The sequence below is a fragment of the Silene latifolia genome, chromosome 3 (assembly GCF_048544455.1).
Source record: "Silene latifolia isolate original U9 population chromosome 3, ASM4854445v1, whole genome shotgun sequence".
Lineage (NCBI taxonomy): Eukaryota > Viridiplantae > Streptophyta > Magnoliopsida > Caryophyllales > Caryophyllaceae > Silene > Silene latifolia.
In genome coordinates this window covers 114,845,899-114,860,974 of record NC_133528.1, presented here as the reverse complement: position 1 = coordinate 114,860,974, position 15,076 = coordinate 114,845,899, and the positions used below count along the sequence as shown (strand labels likewise).

The window sequence follows — 15,076 nt, the reverse complement described above, 5'->3', positions numbered from 1 at the left end:
AAAATTGCATATGACAACATACTAAATTTACATGACCATATTCGAAATATAACTCATATTAACTTATTTACCCATTTAAATACGATTTTAACTTGAAAAATCCATATTTCGAGCATAACAACTCATTTTATCATGAAAATTTACAGGCCATCAGTAGATAATATATGTGAAAACATATCCATAAACCACTGAAAAAATAGAAGTTTAGCTATTTTTAGTCCAAAAATGACATTTTTATCATAAAAATCACATTTTAATGCCATTATTATATAAAATGAACAATAAAATCCATAAATAAACCAAAATATCCTAAAAATCACTTAGGACTAGAAACTTTTAACATGCAAGGTTATTTTTAGGTTTATCTTCATAAAACCAAATTAATTTGTTTTGTATGTTAATCATATAACTCGGAAAAACTATAAACCGATTTGCATGCAAACAACCTAAGGCTCTGATTCCACTTGTTAGAATTATTAATCTCATTAATATAACATATTCATATATGTGACATTTTAATTTAGTCATAAAATTAAAACTAGATCTTATGCATGCAAACTAAAATAGACAAGAGAAGAAACCGTCTTTCTTACTTTGGGTGTTACGGATTTTGGGCACAAATGAGTTCTCCTTCTCACTTGTTCTTGAGCTTTCCTTATATGGATGAACAAAGGATCCCAAGAAGAATCCCTTCCAAAAGTTTATACCCAAGGTGACCTCTTAAAAGACTAATATTATTAGAACTAGAACAATATTAATCTTACTAAAATTGACCCAAAATATTTGTTTGTTCTCTTGTTTATTCGGCCAAGAGAAGGGAAGGATTTTGGAGATTTTTATTTCTCTAATATTTCATAAGATGTAGAGAGAATTAGTGATGATTTCTTACACTAGAAATTATCATATGAAGTAGTGAATAATAGAGAAAAACTCTATGTTTTTCTCTTTAGAAAAACCGGTGGGGAGGAGGTGTGGTGAGCCAATGCATGGTGCACATTTTCTTCCCAAGAAAGTAGGCTTGCATGGCTACAATTAGATAGCTAATTATTTTGTTCTCCACTTAAAATAATTAACACAATTTTAAACCTAATACTCCCTTCATATTTTATTTTTTTCGGCACTTATAAAATGGGAGGTCCATTTTATATTTGTCATTTGTCAATTGTCACATGTTACTAGTCATGTGAAATTGTCATGTATTTTTAACATATTAAAAATCAACGTATTAATAAAAATACGTCATGTACAAAATCGACTTAGTAATTCATAATTACTTGTACCAAAACTGTTTACCAATTATAAATCACAACGTCTTGTATTTATAATAAATTATTCATTCAGTATCAATTGTTTCGTAAACAATAATTTTATCTAAGTAATAAAACAATTTGATTACTTAGACCGTATCTTATTTAATCGAATTACAATAAGATACGTCAAGAATACTCACAAAATCGTCCGTCAATTTTAAGCAATTTAATTAACCTGTATCGACATACGATCAATTAAATAATCAATTAAGAGTGTTACCCTTTAGGTATGACCTAAGGGGATCAACTGATCACCACCGTCGCACGACAGTAATGTCAAACTCTAGTCAGCCAATCATTACCGATATGTGTGGACCAGTTGACTGTAAAATATAACATCCCACGTGTATTCTTAAAATGAGATTTAAACATGTGATCATCATGATCGACAGTTGTGATCGCATTATTGTCGGAGGACACATATTCCAACATAAATGACATTTCGAAATTTCACGTTATCCAAACCTCTTATCCTTTTAATTCTTTTTCTCCTTCCTTCTTACTTTAAACACTCTCCCCTCTCTCTAGATGCTCCCTAAACCTCTCTAATGACCTTCAAGCTTGGATTGAAGATGGAACATCCCTTATAATTCCCGATCTACCCTTTGTAAGTCGAAATCCCACCTTTCTCTTTTGCTTTATGTTAATCTCAATTTGGGGCTTTTACTAGGGGAGATTAATTAGTATTAACTTATGTAATATGGGTAATTACTGACTAATAATAAAGGGTTTCATATTATTATAGTGTAGAATGCATTGTGATAGTGTGTTGTATGATTTGTTTAGGATTAGACGGTTTTATGAGACAGAAGAATGCAAAAAGGTAGGTTATCTTACTCGGTTTCGATATTTTGTATGCATATTTGTGTGTCTTTCCTCACTATTGCATTTGTGAGTCGGTTGATATATCATGTTGGTATTTAGGATGCTTATTCATAACATGTTGGGATTGAATTCATGATTTGGTCATATGCTTAGTGTTATTCTCCATTTGTCATATGTGGTTATGGTTGTATTGTGTGAAGGTCATTGGTGGTGGTACTTGGTTTTTGAGGAGACGTAAGACAGTTGGGAAACCGTCTTATGCTCGGGTCGCCCCTTAGAGCTTCCCACTCCAAGGAAGATGTGCACATTAATGGCTTGAGTTAGGAGGCACTCATGTGGGTGAGACACGACGTCTGGCAGGGGATCCGGTTGGCTTTCAGACCCGGTATGTCTGGGCGTGTCCCGGTACCTTATGGTGAGGCGTGGTGTCATGGGCGTGTCCCGGTACCGACATGCATGGTATTTGTATCTCATTTACATCTTAGCATGTTGCATATTTATTTACTATGTTGTGTCTCATATTAAAGCATTGAAACTGACGTGTTGTGTGTCTGTGTAATTGTCATCTATTTTCGGGGTGGCCTGTGTTGATTCATATGATATTTCCGATCATATGGGGAGCAAGTTGAGTACAAGTTGAGTTGGTGTCACGTGGGAGACGGGACGAGCTTTCGGCTTGGAGTCGAGTGTCATCTCATTAGAGTAGTATAGTAGTCACGAGTTGTATCGTTTATTTCATTTATTCATTTATGGTTATCTAATCCACTAAATACTTTATTGATATTAATTGTCTCTTAACTGCAACTCCGATTTCACCGCCTCGGGAAACCTAGATGGTAACATCACCTAATTATCTCGGTCGGGTAAGAATGAGGTGTTACAATATCTTTTTAAATGGATCAACTAATTGCTCGGACAAATCTTAACAATACGATAAAATAATAGAGAATTAAAACAGATAAACCAATGAATTCCACAGGTCACAAACCCAGTTAATCAATACTATATATTAATTCCAGAAATCAAGGGACTTCCATGTAATTAAATAAATTTACACATTAATTATACTATATAGTTTTAAATCGCTAGCGCCGTGTGATGGACCTGAACAAGGGACTTCAATGTAAATATTATATAGTTTTGGTTAAACGTATAAATTTAGAGAATGTTAGAATATGTCGAGTTTCCTTAAAATAAACGGGTCCCACTTATGGTATTAATTAGTATAAATATGTTATTTATTTAACATACATAAATATAATATAAGTATATGTTATATTTTGGAAACTATTAAAAGGTAAATAAATCAATTCAGATTTCCAAAAAATATAATATTCCATAATTCATTAGATTTATAATTTAATTAGTAAATAATAATGATTGCTCTTTAAAAAATATAATATTCCATAATTCATTAGATTTATAATTTAATTAGTAAATAATAATGATTGTTCTTAAATAATATTATAATCTAATATTTCAGGTTTATTTAAATATATAACTCTAATACAACTAGATAATCAACTATTATGATAGTAACCTTCCATGTGAGTAGTAAAAGTAATATTAATATATAGCAACGGGAGTAGTGAAAGTCATACTAACAGCAACAGGAGTAGTGAAATTAACAATAATAAATGTGGGTGTAGTGAAAGAAAAAATAAAGACGGCGGGAGAAGTGAAAGTAATAATAGTCACAACACATGTAATGAAAGTAATAGTAGGAACAACGGAAAGAGTATGAAAAATTAACTAACAATTCGATTTTAAGAAAATAGTAGGAACAACGGACAGAGTATGAAAAATTAACTAACAATTCGATTTTAAGAAAATATTAATTTATTTAAATATACGAGCCTGACAAAACTAACGAATTAACCGTAAAAATAGCAGGAATAGTAAAACAAACAACAGTAACCGAAGAAGTAGTGAACGTAATAGTATTAACAGGGGATGTAGTGAAAGTAATAATATTAACAGCGGGAGAGGTGAACGTGTCTCATAATTTGTTGATTAATTTTACCTCTCATCATAATTTCAATATATAAATTGTAAATGTATGTGTTAACCAAATTTAGAGAAATCATATTTCATAGAAAATAAAATTTAAATGTTAAATAAAAGTAGTCCGGGCGTAGCCACCAAACCTAGTTAAAATAAAAAGATTGAAACAAAAATACCTACCCTAAATAATATATGAGATAAAAAAAATTCAAGTAAAGCCGTTACCATAATTAATGGTTACCATAAAATTGCATGTGAAATTACCTTACTAACCTTGTGTTTATTATTTTTTTTTGCTGAATTTGAATTAATAATATCATGCATCTACGTGTAACTGATTTTTTGGTATGTAACGGGAAGTACAAAGGCGATTTTAATGTTAAGGAGTTCGAACCCAGGTTATGATTATAATCCCTCATAATTTTACCAATTTAGCTAGTTGATAATGACATTTACTCCACTCATTTTTTTTTTTTTTGAATGAAGATCAAGATGAGATAGAGGTTTTTTTTAAAAAAATTATAATTATCTTGTATTTCTCCAATTGTAAAATTCGTGGTACATACTGTCTTTACGATTGCGGGAGGGTATTAAGATATTAGGTCCATTAGAGTCGACTATCATTAGGGTTTGCTAAACTAGGGTTAAGGTTTAATGAAAATGTAAGGTATTATAAATACCTTACCATATATCGTGTAAGCAGATCAATCAATAATATAATTCTCCCTTAGGTAATTATCTCCCCTCTATAATCTTAACAAGTAGTGTCTGGGAATTCACACACACTTAGGGGCTGTTTGGTTCAAAGTGTGGGAATGGAATGGATTGGGATGAGAATCCAGGGTGGAATGGAGTAAGAACCTCATACCTTTTAACACTTGTTTGGTTCAATTACGGAATGTAACTGGTCATAGACAATGAACTCTACTATTCAATCCTGCGAAAATAATTCAATCATGTGCATATTTCAATATTACTTATACAACAACACAATTTTTTAAGGCAATTGTCATACGAGTCGTCATACAACCCGTAAATATTGTTTAAAGCAATAGATACATGTATTATTGCAACGAATCATGTATACCTATGAACAATCACAAGCAAATTTTTTACAAAAGCAAAAAAAATATTATGAAAGTAGAAGATGAAGACTTACGTAGAGTAGAACAAACAGCAATTTGGGTTTTTTTTTTCCTTTCTTAATTTTATGTTTTGTATACAGGGGGGATTGGATTTAGAAACTTGGGGGAGGAGTAGAGTATGGGATTCCAAGAGATTGAGGTGGATTGGGAAACCCTTGGGATTTATCCAAAAGTGGTCAACCAAACACTTGAATCGGTGATATCCATTCCAATCCATTCCATACCTCCCAACCAAACACCCCCTTAATGTAAACGCTTTATCTTCCGCGTTAACACTTAATCGTATAACCTAGTTCGCATTTTTTCATTGCATTGAGATTTTTCTTTTTGTTACGGAGTACGTATTTATTAAAGGAAAATAAAGTACCCATATATAATAGGTGGGAAACATTATAACTTAGACCATTCCAACCTGATTAAAGGAAAATATAGTCTTTAGAAACATGAAATTTGGTTCATTTGTTACGGAGTACGTATTTGTTATCAGTACCATCACAAAGTATTTCATAAAATTTTATTTTATTTTTACAAAAAGTCACGTACATATGGGAAGAAAAATACGATCAAAATACCGACTCGAAGACCACCAAAAAACCCAAAAAAACAAGTGTTACCTTTTATCTGGGTCGGAGAGAGTACAAAATATTTAACGCACTACATTCTCTGAGTTCCGTCCTATATTTTCTCCAAATTAAATCCTTCCCGTGGCAAGTAAAGGAGAGATGATGGAAATGAAGATCATCAATCCAAGTAATGTGATAGTGGAAAGCAATGACTTAATCCAATCGGAACACAGTTTGAGCCAACAGTTCCTTTTGTTGTTCATGTTGGATATAGTGAAGATCACTCCTGGAGTTCTAGGGTGTGATCTCGACCATTGTTTAAGGATTGTTGGAGATGTGAGAACTTGGAGAAATTCTTTAAACTTCAGTTCTACAGTTATTTGGTCACTAATATGAAATACTTAAAGCTCAGAAACTGTCCAACTTAAGCATACAAGCGAATAAATTTTGGTACATTGAATTCTTTGATCAAGAGACCTTAGGATATGTATTGGATAGAAGATGAGGAGAGGGGAGTGGAGTTTTCCCTCCCAAGTTTTCCTACGTTGCTTTAGACCTTGTTTAGATACAAGGATTTGGAGGGAAAGTGAGGGGAGTTTGGAGGGAGACAATTTCCATTGTTTGGATAGCAAAATGGGTGTGGAGGGATTTCGAGGAGAGGGATCTAGAATAGAGAGTGGAATCATTCCCGGAAATAAAGACAGGCAATCAACTGAACAAACAAGATGACTGAAACCAAAACTCGATAAATCTGGACACAGTAAAAAGCAAAAAAAAAAAACCATAAAGCATGAACATTTACCACAGAAAACACGAGAAAACAGATAGGTGGTTTGTTATATATGTGACGCATGTTAGGTAAAAGCTTGTCAAGAAAAAAACTCCCGCAGTTTTCCTTCATAACAAAATCTGGCTTTAATCATTCCACACTCATAGCATACAGAATGCCACACAAATCCTAGGAAGCCACCATTGAGATACAGATGCTCAAAAACAAAAGCAACTAATTTGACTCAAACTTAATACAGAAGAAAATAACAAAAGAAAAGGTCCATGTTTGGCACAAAAAAAGAATGGGACTAACTGGGCTTCCTCATGTTACGGCCAGCACGAATCACCTCATCAACCAGCAGCAATTGTGATGCTATGACAGGCCTGTCAGAAACTAAGTTTAGGAACAATGCTAGAAATATCAAGCGTGCAACATTTTCCTACCATGTATTTTGAAAATGCCATATATGATCCCATTTTACATTCTCAACTGTTTCAATTGGTGAAACTTTTGCATACTACTGGCTATTTTCCAGTATTGAAATTTTACGATTCTAGTGCTAGTTTATGGGTCTTGTAACAATGAAATAGATGTAGAGAGAGGCAGGAAAATGGTACAATAGTAAATTTTACTATGGAATAAGGGGGTAGTGGGTTAATTTCTAACAATTATAAGATTTTAGACGTTTGTCCACTATTTTTCGTTCTTATTTCCAACTTCCTAAATAGTGAATGGCAAATAGAAGTTAAGCTTACCCTGCACTTATAATTTGGCGCTTAACAGAGAAATTATCGAATATACCCTCCATCAAGGGGTCAATGGGTTCCCCTGTATGCTGATTCAATCCCACAACATTTCCTCGGTCGTGCTCGCCCTAAAAGAAATGTCATAACATCTGTTTAGATTCAAGGATGTCACCATTCTCACCAATCAAGATGACTGTTACTCGCTACATTTCAATCTGTAACCCCCATTTGAATTTGTTTTCTCAAAGGTGAAAAGGGTGAAATAGGGATTATTAGTGAAAGGTAACAGTATTGTGCATAGCCGCATACATAAAAGAGTCAAAGGTACCTTAAGGGAAATTATAACATCTTGTGTGTCAAGACCAGCATTTTCAGCAAGGGTCTTGGGGATCACCAGAAGAGCGTCAGCAAATGCTTCCACGCCAAGTTGTGCACGCTGTATAATGCGGTTTAAATTTTAAATACAAGAATGTTAAGTGATTAACACTCGAGGAACTTGAGAAGTTATTTAATCAAATATAATTACACCGAAACTCTTACCCCTTTCACAGTCTTCATGACTTCATTGACTAGGTATTGTCTTGCTGCAACCTCAAATGCCCCAGCTCCCTATAGCAACAGTATTAAAATCGTGCACTAAACTGAAAGAGGGAGGTCATCTGGACTTCTGAAAGCAAAGTAACTTGGATAAAGATTGAATCAGTGAGAAGTGATAACTTACCAAGATAACAGCTTCATCCTCGAGAGTATTTTTTACTGCTCTAAGTCCATCACGAACGGCGTCTTTTATCTGGGCTATTGTATGGTCATTGGGTCCTTCAAACGGAAAAGGGGGGGAGAGAGATTAGAAAAATTAAATGGTAGGTCTACATGCCAGGGAAACAGCAAGTAAAACGAAAGATACCGGCAGTAACAGTACAATCTTCAAGTAAAAAATAAACAAGAAGATTATCAAAACGGAAACATAATACTCCGTCCATCACATTTATTTGTGTGGCCTCTATTTGACTTGGGTGGTCAAACTGTCGACTTTGATGCATTTTTCCTCAGAATATACAATAGCTACAACTATTTAAAATGACAACATGAAAATTGTTGTTTTGATAAACAAAACATGACATTTGGAGAAGTAATGATCAGAATTGACGTTGGTTGAACAGCCAAGTCAACAGGGCAAACATTACTGATGGAGGTAATAAAATTTTACTAACCTTTTATAAGAATGGTGCAGGAATGAGGGTTCCTCACATTCTCTACAAATGTGTACTTTTCTTCCCCAAGAACATGTTCATACACTAATCCAGCCCAACCAAGAACATCTGGGGTCAAATCGTCAACTGAATTAACAGCCTCCCCACCGCAAGCCAAAACCAATCTTTCCATGTTCCTTCGCTTTGCTCTGCGAAGAGCAACAATCTGCAAAAATAAATATGCAAGGTGCCAGCCAAACATAATTAGAAGCTTACAACTAAATGTTACTAGTATTCGACAAAATCACTCAGCACATAGGAAAACCACCACAAGTAACGACACTAGTTCACTAGCTTCAAGCGGGTCAAAACCAGCACAAATGATGAAATATTTCAAATAGACAATGCTGTCATATTTTTCAATACATTACTAAAATTCTTTTGCGGTATACTACAGAAAACATTCAACAAGAGAAGCGTCATTACAGACATCCATTACATTTTCAGGGAGCAGTCAAGGTTCATTGCATGCAAGAATAGTGCAAGACTATCAGCCTTCACCAAATTTATTTTGACATAGCCATAAAAAAAAAGAGCCCAGCCACAGGTCTAGACCAGCTGCACATACCTAAACAATAAAGCTCTAAATAAAGGTATAAAAATGTGGTATCAGCTGCAGTTGCAGTTGCGGTAAAGGTGTTGCATAACATTAGTATCAGGATCTCGTGAACGATGGAGGTTGATGTGAATAGGAAAAGCAATGAACAAAACAAGTTGGCATGATAAGTGTACTTACCCCCGCCTTCGCCAGTAAATCCAATGAAGGGGGATCAATTCCCTTTTGATTGATCACCACAAAGTTGTTATCAGTACCATCACAAACCTAAACACAAAGATGAAATGTGATTTATAAAATCAAAACCTTCACATTAGTTGATTAAGGAAACAAGGAGCTTGTGTTCAACTAAAGAAAACATGGTATTTTACTGTCAAAAACCCTTGGCTTACAACGACATGGAGGAAGAAAACAGTGAGATTTTACAATACAGTATTTTTTATTACCTTATTCTTAAGTTCAATAATTTTTCTCACTCTCTCATCAACAGAGCGCCTCTCAGCAGCTACCATAGCCTCTCTCTGCTCTGCATTTGAGTAGAAAAATCCTGCGTTTACTTCACTGCATAAGCACATATATGTGTAAGCTCTTTGGTCAAATCAGTCTAAATACTAATGTAGATCAAGTGAGCATACAATGAATGTCCACAGCAAAACCCTCTCTTTAATCAATACAACATAGATCAAGAAAACAACCCATCTGATCACATTCTGCTTGCATTAGTATCCACCCACAAATCTCGTAAAGAAAGAGAGCTCAGAGGGCAGTGGATTAATATTACCTCCGATGAATGATTATACCATGCTCAAAGTCAACCACTAATTCAAAAAAAATGTCATAGCACTCAAACCAATATAAGTAACACTGCCGAAATAGAAGCAGGTGCACTATTTGAAAGCTGAAGAAGAAATCTAATTATCTATTCGCTGAGGTCATCCCCTCTTTTCTTATGCACCCAACAAACAAAATAGGCATTATGACAATGGTAAGACATTACCCCCACCACCACCACAAAACCAAAACAAAAACAAAAAAAAATTATATCAAAGTATGAAGCTATTATTCTTGAAATAAGGAAAGATTGGTTTGGATGGAGGGTTTAGAATATAAAATTCCCAAGAAGAAGAAAAATCTGGAAGTCCTGGTGGACCGAAAAAAGTCAAAAACAAAGTCCTCCACCTAGATTTTATGAAATAAAAAGAATCTTTAAGCCTTAACAAGGCAAAAACACGTTAGGCATAACTGCATGAGCTACTCAAACTAAAACCAAAATAAAAAAAGAGCTAAATTTGTCAAGGTTAGGAGGAACCGCATTCACAACGGTGAGAAGTATCCTTAGCCTAACACTCCGAAAGATAGAAAGTACAAGCGACTGTTCAGAAATCATTTATTCACCAAAAGTAAAATCTCCACTACGCATTTGAGGTCAAGTAATCAGCAAAAGACAATCAAATGAGCTCAAAACTCAATACTTCGGCATCACTCAGAGAAAGTTTAAACAGCACCTCGTCAGCACATTGCGTTGTGCACACAAGCTGGGGCACCAGAAAATAAATTCCTTCAAAGTTCAGCAGATTGAAGTGATTGATGAGGTCTGAGGAGCATGGAGCCACACTTTGGTAACAAAAAACTACGAGCATTTGGTCGCTTAGTCACAATGCGTGTCCTAGCGACTCTACAATACCATGTACAAACCCAAAAAACAGATCTTTAGGAAGAAAAATACTTTCAAAAATTAGTTGGAAAAGTGTATGTCCAAAGGTGCACGCTTTCGCGTTGCACGTCAGCTTAAAGAACGCTCGCTACTCAGATGTTGTGCATTTGGTAAAATAAAGATCACTATGTACAAATACATGTTTGAATGCTTGAGGGCATACAGAATGATATCACAGAAAACAACACACATGATTCTAACTAACTTCTTCTACTTTCACTCATCTTGCAGAATTTCTATCAGCTTCAACAGTTGAACTTATGCCATAATGAAAATTAACTGCATACAGCACATTATAGTTCCAAAAACCTACCTTTTCTCGTACTCCAGAGATACATTGGCGGTCAATATGTAACAATTTTCAGCTCGACGTTTCATATCAGGATGCCTAGAACCATGATCAAGGACAAGTCCTTCTACCTACAAATGAGCATAAAGCTAACATCAGAACAAAACAGAATCTATTGTGGGAAGAAACAGTACTACTATAATAGAATGAAGAAACAAATATATGCATGTACAGACTACGCAGTCTAAAGTTATTAATGCGGTAAAACAGAATCAACAGAGAACTACAAAGCTATTTGATTAGTGGCAACCAGCTTGCAATATTTCTGTCACTTCCAAACATAAACAAATGGCAGAACAAGTCCCTTAAAGGTAAGAAATTTTCATGGAATATAATCAATTCATAGAAAGCTTTCCAAAATGTATAAAAAAATAACACACCAATTTTGTGTCAACATCAAATTTGTGGCGCATGTGCATAATCTCCACCATAAACAAGTCAACTGGCTCATCAGGCTTGCGGATGCAGAGAACCTGCCACATCGTCGTAGGCATTTAAAAACTTAAAATAAAACTTGCCCTACCAAGAGAAAATTCAAAGAAAAAGATTGGTTTGATATATTCAAACAGCCAGGTTAATAGCCCACCGCGTTCATAACTATCTCCGTCAACTGATCCGCAAGAGCTTCATAGAGCTGCAAATCCAGGTAAATGGTGTCAAAACACAAAAATAAACATTATCCTGACGTTTATTAGGTGAAGCCGTGAAGGTAAAGGAAATGATTGAAAGATGAACCTTTGTTCTTAATGTGGTTCTTGCGACCATCCTAAGAATCTCTTTATCAGGTTGATCACCCATTACCACAGGGGTTTTAAACTTTTCTAGAAACTGTAGAGTAGCCCTTTTCGCAATCTCGAAACCATCAACCAAAACACGCGGATGCATCCCTTCATAAAATACATCCCAATACAATACACCCATATCAGCATTGTAGACACAAACAAGTGGCATCAAAAAAGGGAGTAAGTATTGTCATTGCAAAAAACCTTCATCGATGTAGCGGTCAGATTGTTTCATAAGCTCGCCAATAAAGATAACAGTAGAAGTAGTGCCATCCCCACTAATGTCATCCTGAGCAACCGCGGTCCTCGCAATCATTATCGCAGTTGGATTTTGGATTTGCTACATTCATCCACATCAAAAACAACCCAAATTGAAATTGAAATCGAATCAACAAAAAAAAAAAAAAAAAAAAAACCCTAATTAACAAAAAAAAAAGGAATTCAGGGAAGAATACCATTTCCTTCAAGAGAGTGTTGCCATCTTTAGTGAGCTTAATGTCTCCAGCACCACCAACAAGCCTGCAAAACTAAACAATGAGAAAACTGGAGGAAAAAAAAAAAAGTAGTCCCGCCGTTTTCACTCTTTGTGAGGCGTGCTTTAATAAAAAGGTAAACAAATGATCGGGACGGGAAATAAGAGAAGGGATAGAAGAGTACATTTTAATGGTGCCTTTGGGACCGAGATTAGTCTTGAGAACATCTTGTAAGCCCTTAGCAGCGTTGATGTTCATGGAAAGTGCTTCGGTTTTGTTGAGAACTTCGGCATTAGGGTTTAGTATTCTTACTGACATCTTGATTTTTTTGATTTGATGATTTGATTCACAAGGAAGGAGGGAAAGTGAAGAAGGTCGCGAGAAAGAGTGTTCTGCGAATGGTGATGAAGCTTCTTTGAGGCCTTAGAGGGTGTAGGGCTTTTGTTTCGCGCATGCATATGGGTTTTGAATCGGAAATTATATCTGGGTGGTGTCGGTTATAACTTGATACCTTGATAGATAAATATACTAGGTTGTCGTTATTACTAGAACTAGTATTGGTGCCCGATTTCGTCCGGGCTACCTCTACTCATCATTAAATTTTTTTCATTAATAAAATTACTGAAAGTTGCATAACTCATAAATTTATCATTAATATATTGATAATTATTGTTACTTACCCGTAATCATTGTTACTTTCACTACTCCCGCCGTAATTATTGTTACTATCACTATTGTCGCACTAATATTGATAATTTCACTACTCCCGCCGTAATTATTGTTACTTTCACTATTGCCGCATTAATATTGATTATTTCACTACTCCTATTGTTGTTTCTACCACTCTCACTAATCTCGTTGATAATATTATTACTTTTACTATTCAAATGAGTGGTTACTATCATATAACTAACTATATCCAATGTTACTACAATTCTTTTCTTTACTGGCGAAATTACTTTTACTACTTAGGCATGCAATTTTAAGAGGATTATATATTTATTTAAATATATTACATATATGCATTAAATCAAATCGAAAGAATTATGCAATATTATATATTATGGAATCTAACTTGAATTATTTATAACCTACTTATTATATTTTTGTATGTTAAATAATTAACATCTCTATACATCTAATAAACTATAAAGTTTAATAAAATTGCATAGATTTTGAATTTAATATATAATTTTATGATGATAATAATTAATACCATAAGTGTACATGTTTATACTAATTAATTATTTTATTTTAAGGAAATTGACCATGTTTAGGAAAATTACCAAGCTTCTATATAATTTAATTTTAACCCAAATTATATAATATTTGCATTGAGATCCCCTAATCGGGTCCATCACACGGTGCTATTGATTTAAAACTATATAGTATAATTAATTTGTATAACTTTCTTTAATTACATTAAAGTCCCTTGGTTTCTGGATTTAATATATAGTATTGATTAACTATCAAATTAACAATTTATAAAACCAAACTCAACTCTACACTATGCAATTAAGAATAATAGTATAGCATAAATAAGGGTCGAACCCAAGAGAAGGTCTAATAACTAAAACTTGAATGGTAAACTACTTAAGACACTAATGACAATTTAAACTTAACTAATTAAACTAATCACAAACAATGGATATTAACAATGTTCAACTTATAGGAAACATAGATGGAGAAGGCATTTGGTTGGAAACAAACATGAAAAAGAGTAAAATTGGAGACTTTCCTATTAAGACAATTCAACAAACAACTAGTATGCAAGATTCAACAAGATGGAGAAACTTGGTGTAACAAGGCTCAACAACTACTTCCTAAGCACAAAGATCCTCTCTTTTCTTCCCTCAACAATTACCCAACAACTTTTGTAAGATGGTGATTATTTACTCCTAAGTTAGAGTAGTTGATCCTACTTATATGGTCACCCAATTGAAAACCACAACAAGGCTTGCACACAAGAGCATTAAGATCAATTCCAAACAAAAGAAGTCAAGATTAATCCTTTAGGAGGCTTAATCCAACTATCCCAAATATTAACATGCAAATTCCTCTCACAAAGATATAAACTTTAATCCAAATTCATAAAGATACAAGCTTGCTACAAGGATTACAATAGTAAGATGATTAACATGTAAGGTTGATCATTCCTAACACAGTAACATCCAACATAAACAATAAAATCAAGAAAAATGCAATAATTATTGAGGAAAGATTAAGAGGTTCTTACAAAGCTTAAGGAAACTAGTGCCTACCAAATCACACCAAGCAAAAGGTCTAGCCTTCCATAACCATAGATGAATCCAAGGTTAATGGAAAGATTGATATCCAAATAAAACCAAAGATTACAATTTTCTCCAAAATACTAAGTTTTGCTTTCATACAAGTTTTTGAGATTATTCAATAATGAGGAGATGATTTGATGGTCTTCAAACCATGAACTGTATACAGGGGCGGACGCAGGTATTAGTCGAAAGGGGGGCACCAAAAAATTTCGATACATATAATTTTCATTTTAAACCGCATTTTTTTTTGGATTTTTTCCCTTGGAAAAAGAAAAATAATTGATTTTAATAATTTT

At 34.1% G+C, this 15,076-nt stretch overlaps 1 protein-coding gene across 1 annotated transcript; it reads right to left on the bottom strand.

The window, feature by feature from the left end:
* Window positions 1-6,719: 6,719 nt before the first annotated feature.
* On the bottom strand, window positions 6,720-12,943 carry LOC141647877 (T-complex protein 1 subunit zeta 1-like). Its single transcript, XM_074456239.1, has 15 exons — window positions 12,674-12,943; window positions 12,472-12,535; window positions 12,221-12,356; window positions 11,970-12,121; window positions 11,821-11,868; window positions 11,615-11,707; window positions 11,199-11,305; window positions 9,618-9,732; window positions 9,352-9,438; window positions 8,577-8,781; window positions 8,087-8,181; window positions 7,906-7,974; window positions 7,694-7,801; window positions 7,375-7,493; window positions 6,720-7,002 (listed from the first exon to the last, which is right to left on the bottom strand). The coding sequence occupies exons 1-15, from the start codon at window positions 12,805-12,807 to the stop codon at window positions 6,927-6,929; spliced, it is 1,608 nt and encodes a 535-aa protein (XP_074312340.1). The 5' UTR covers window positions 12,808-12,943; the 3' UTR covers window positions 6,720-6,926.
* Between the last annotated feature and the right edge of the window lie 2,133 nt (window positions 12,944-15,076).

What these genes read in the sequence shown, in the direction of transcription:
- LOC141647877 (XM_074456239.1), bottom strand. Translation starts at nt 12,807, where the DNA reads ATGTCAGTAAGAATACTAAACCCTAATGCCGAAGTTCTCAACAAAACC. An exon ending in GAACCACATTAAGAACAAAG is followed by an intron (nt 11,869 to 11,969) that starts GTTCATCTTTCA and finishes CTGGATTTGCAG; the next exon opens with CTCTATGAAGCTCTTGCGGA. An exon ending in ATTTACTGGCGAAGGCGGGG is followed by an intron (nt 8,782 to 9,351) that starts GTAAGTACACTT and finishes TTATTTTTGCAG; the next exon opens with ATTGTTGCTCTTCGCAGAGC.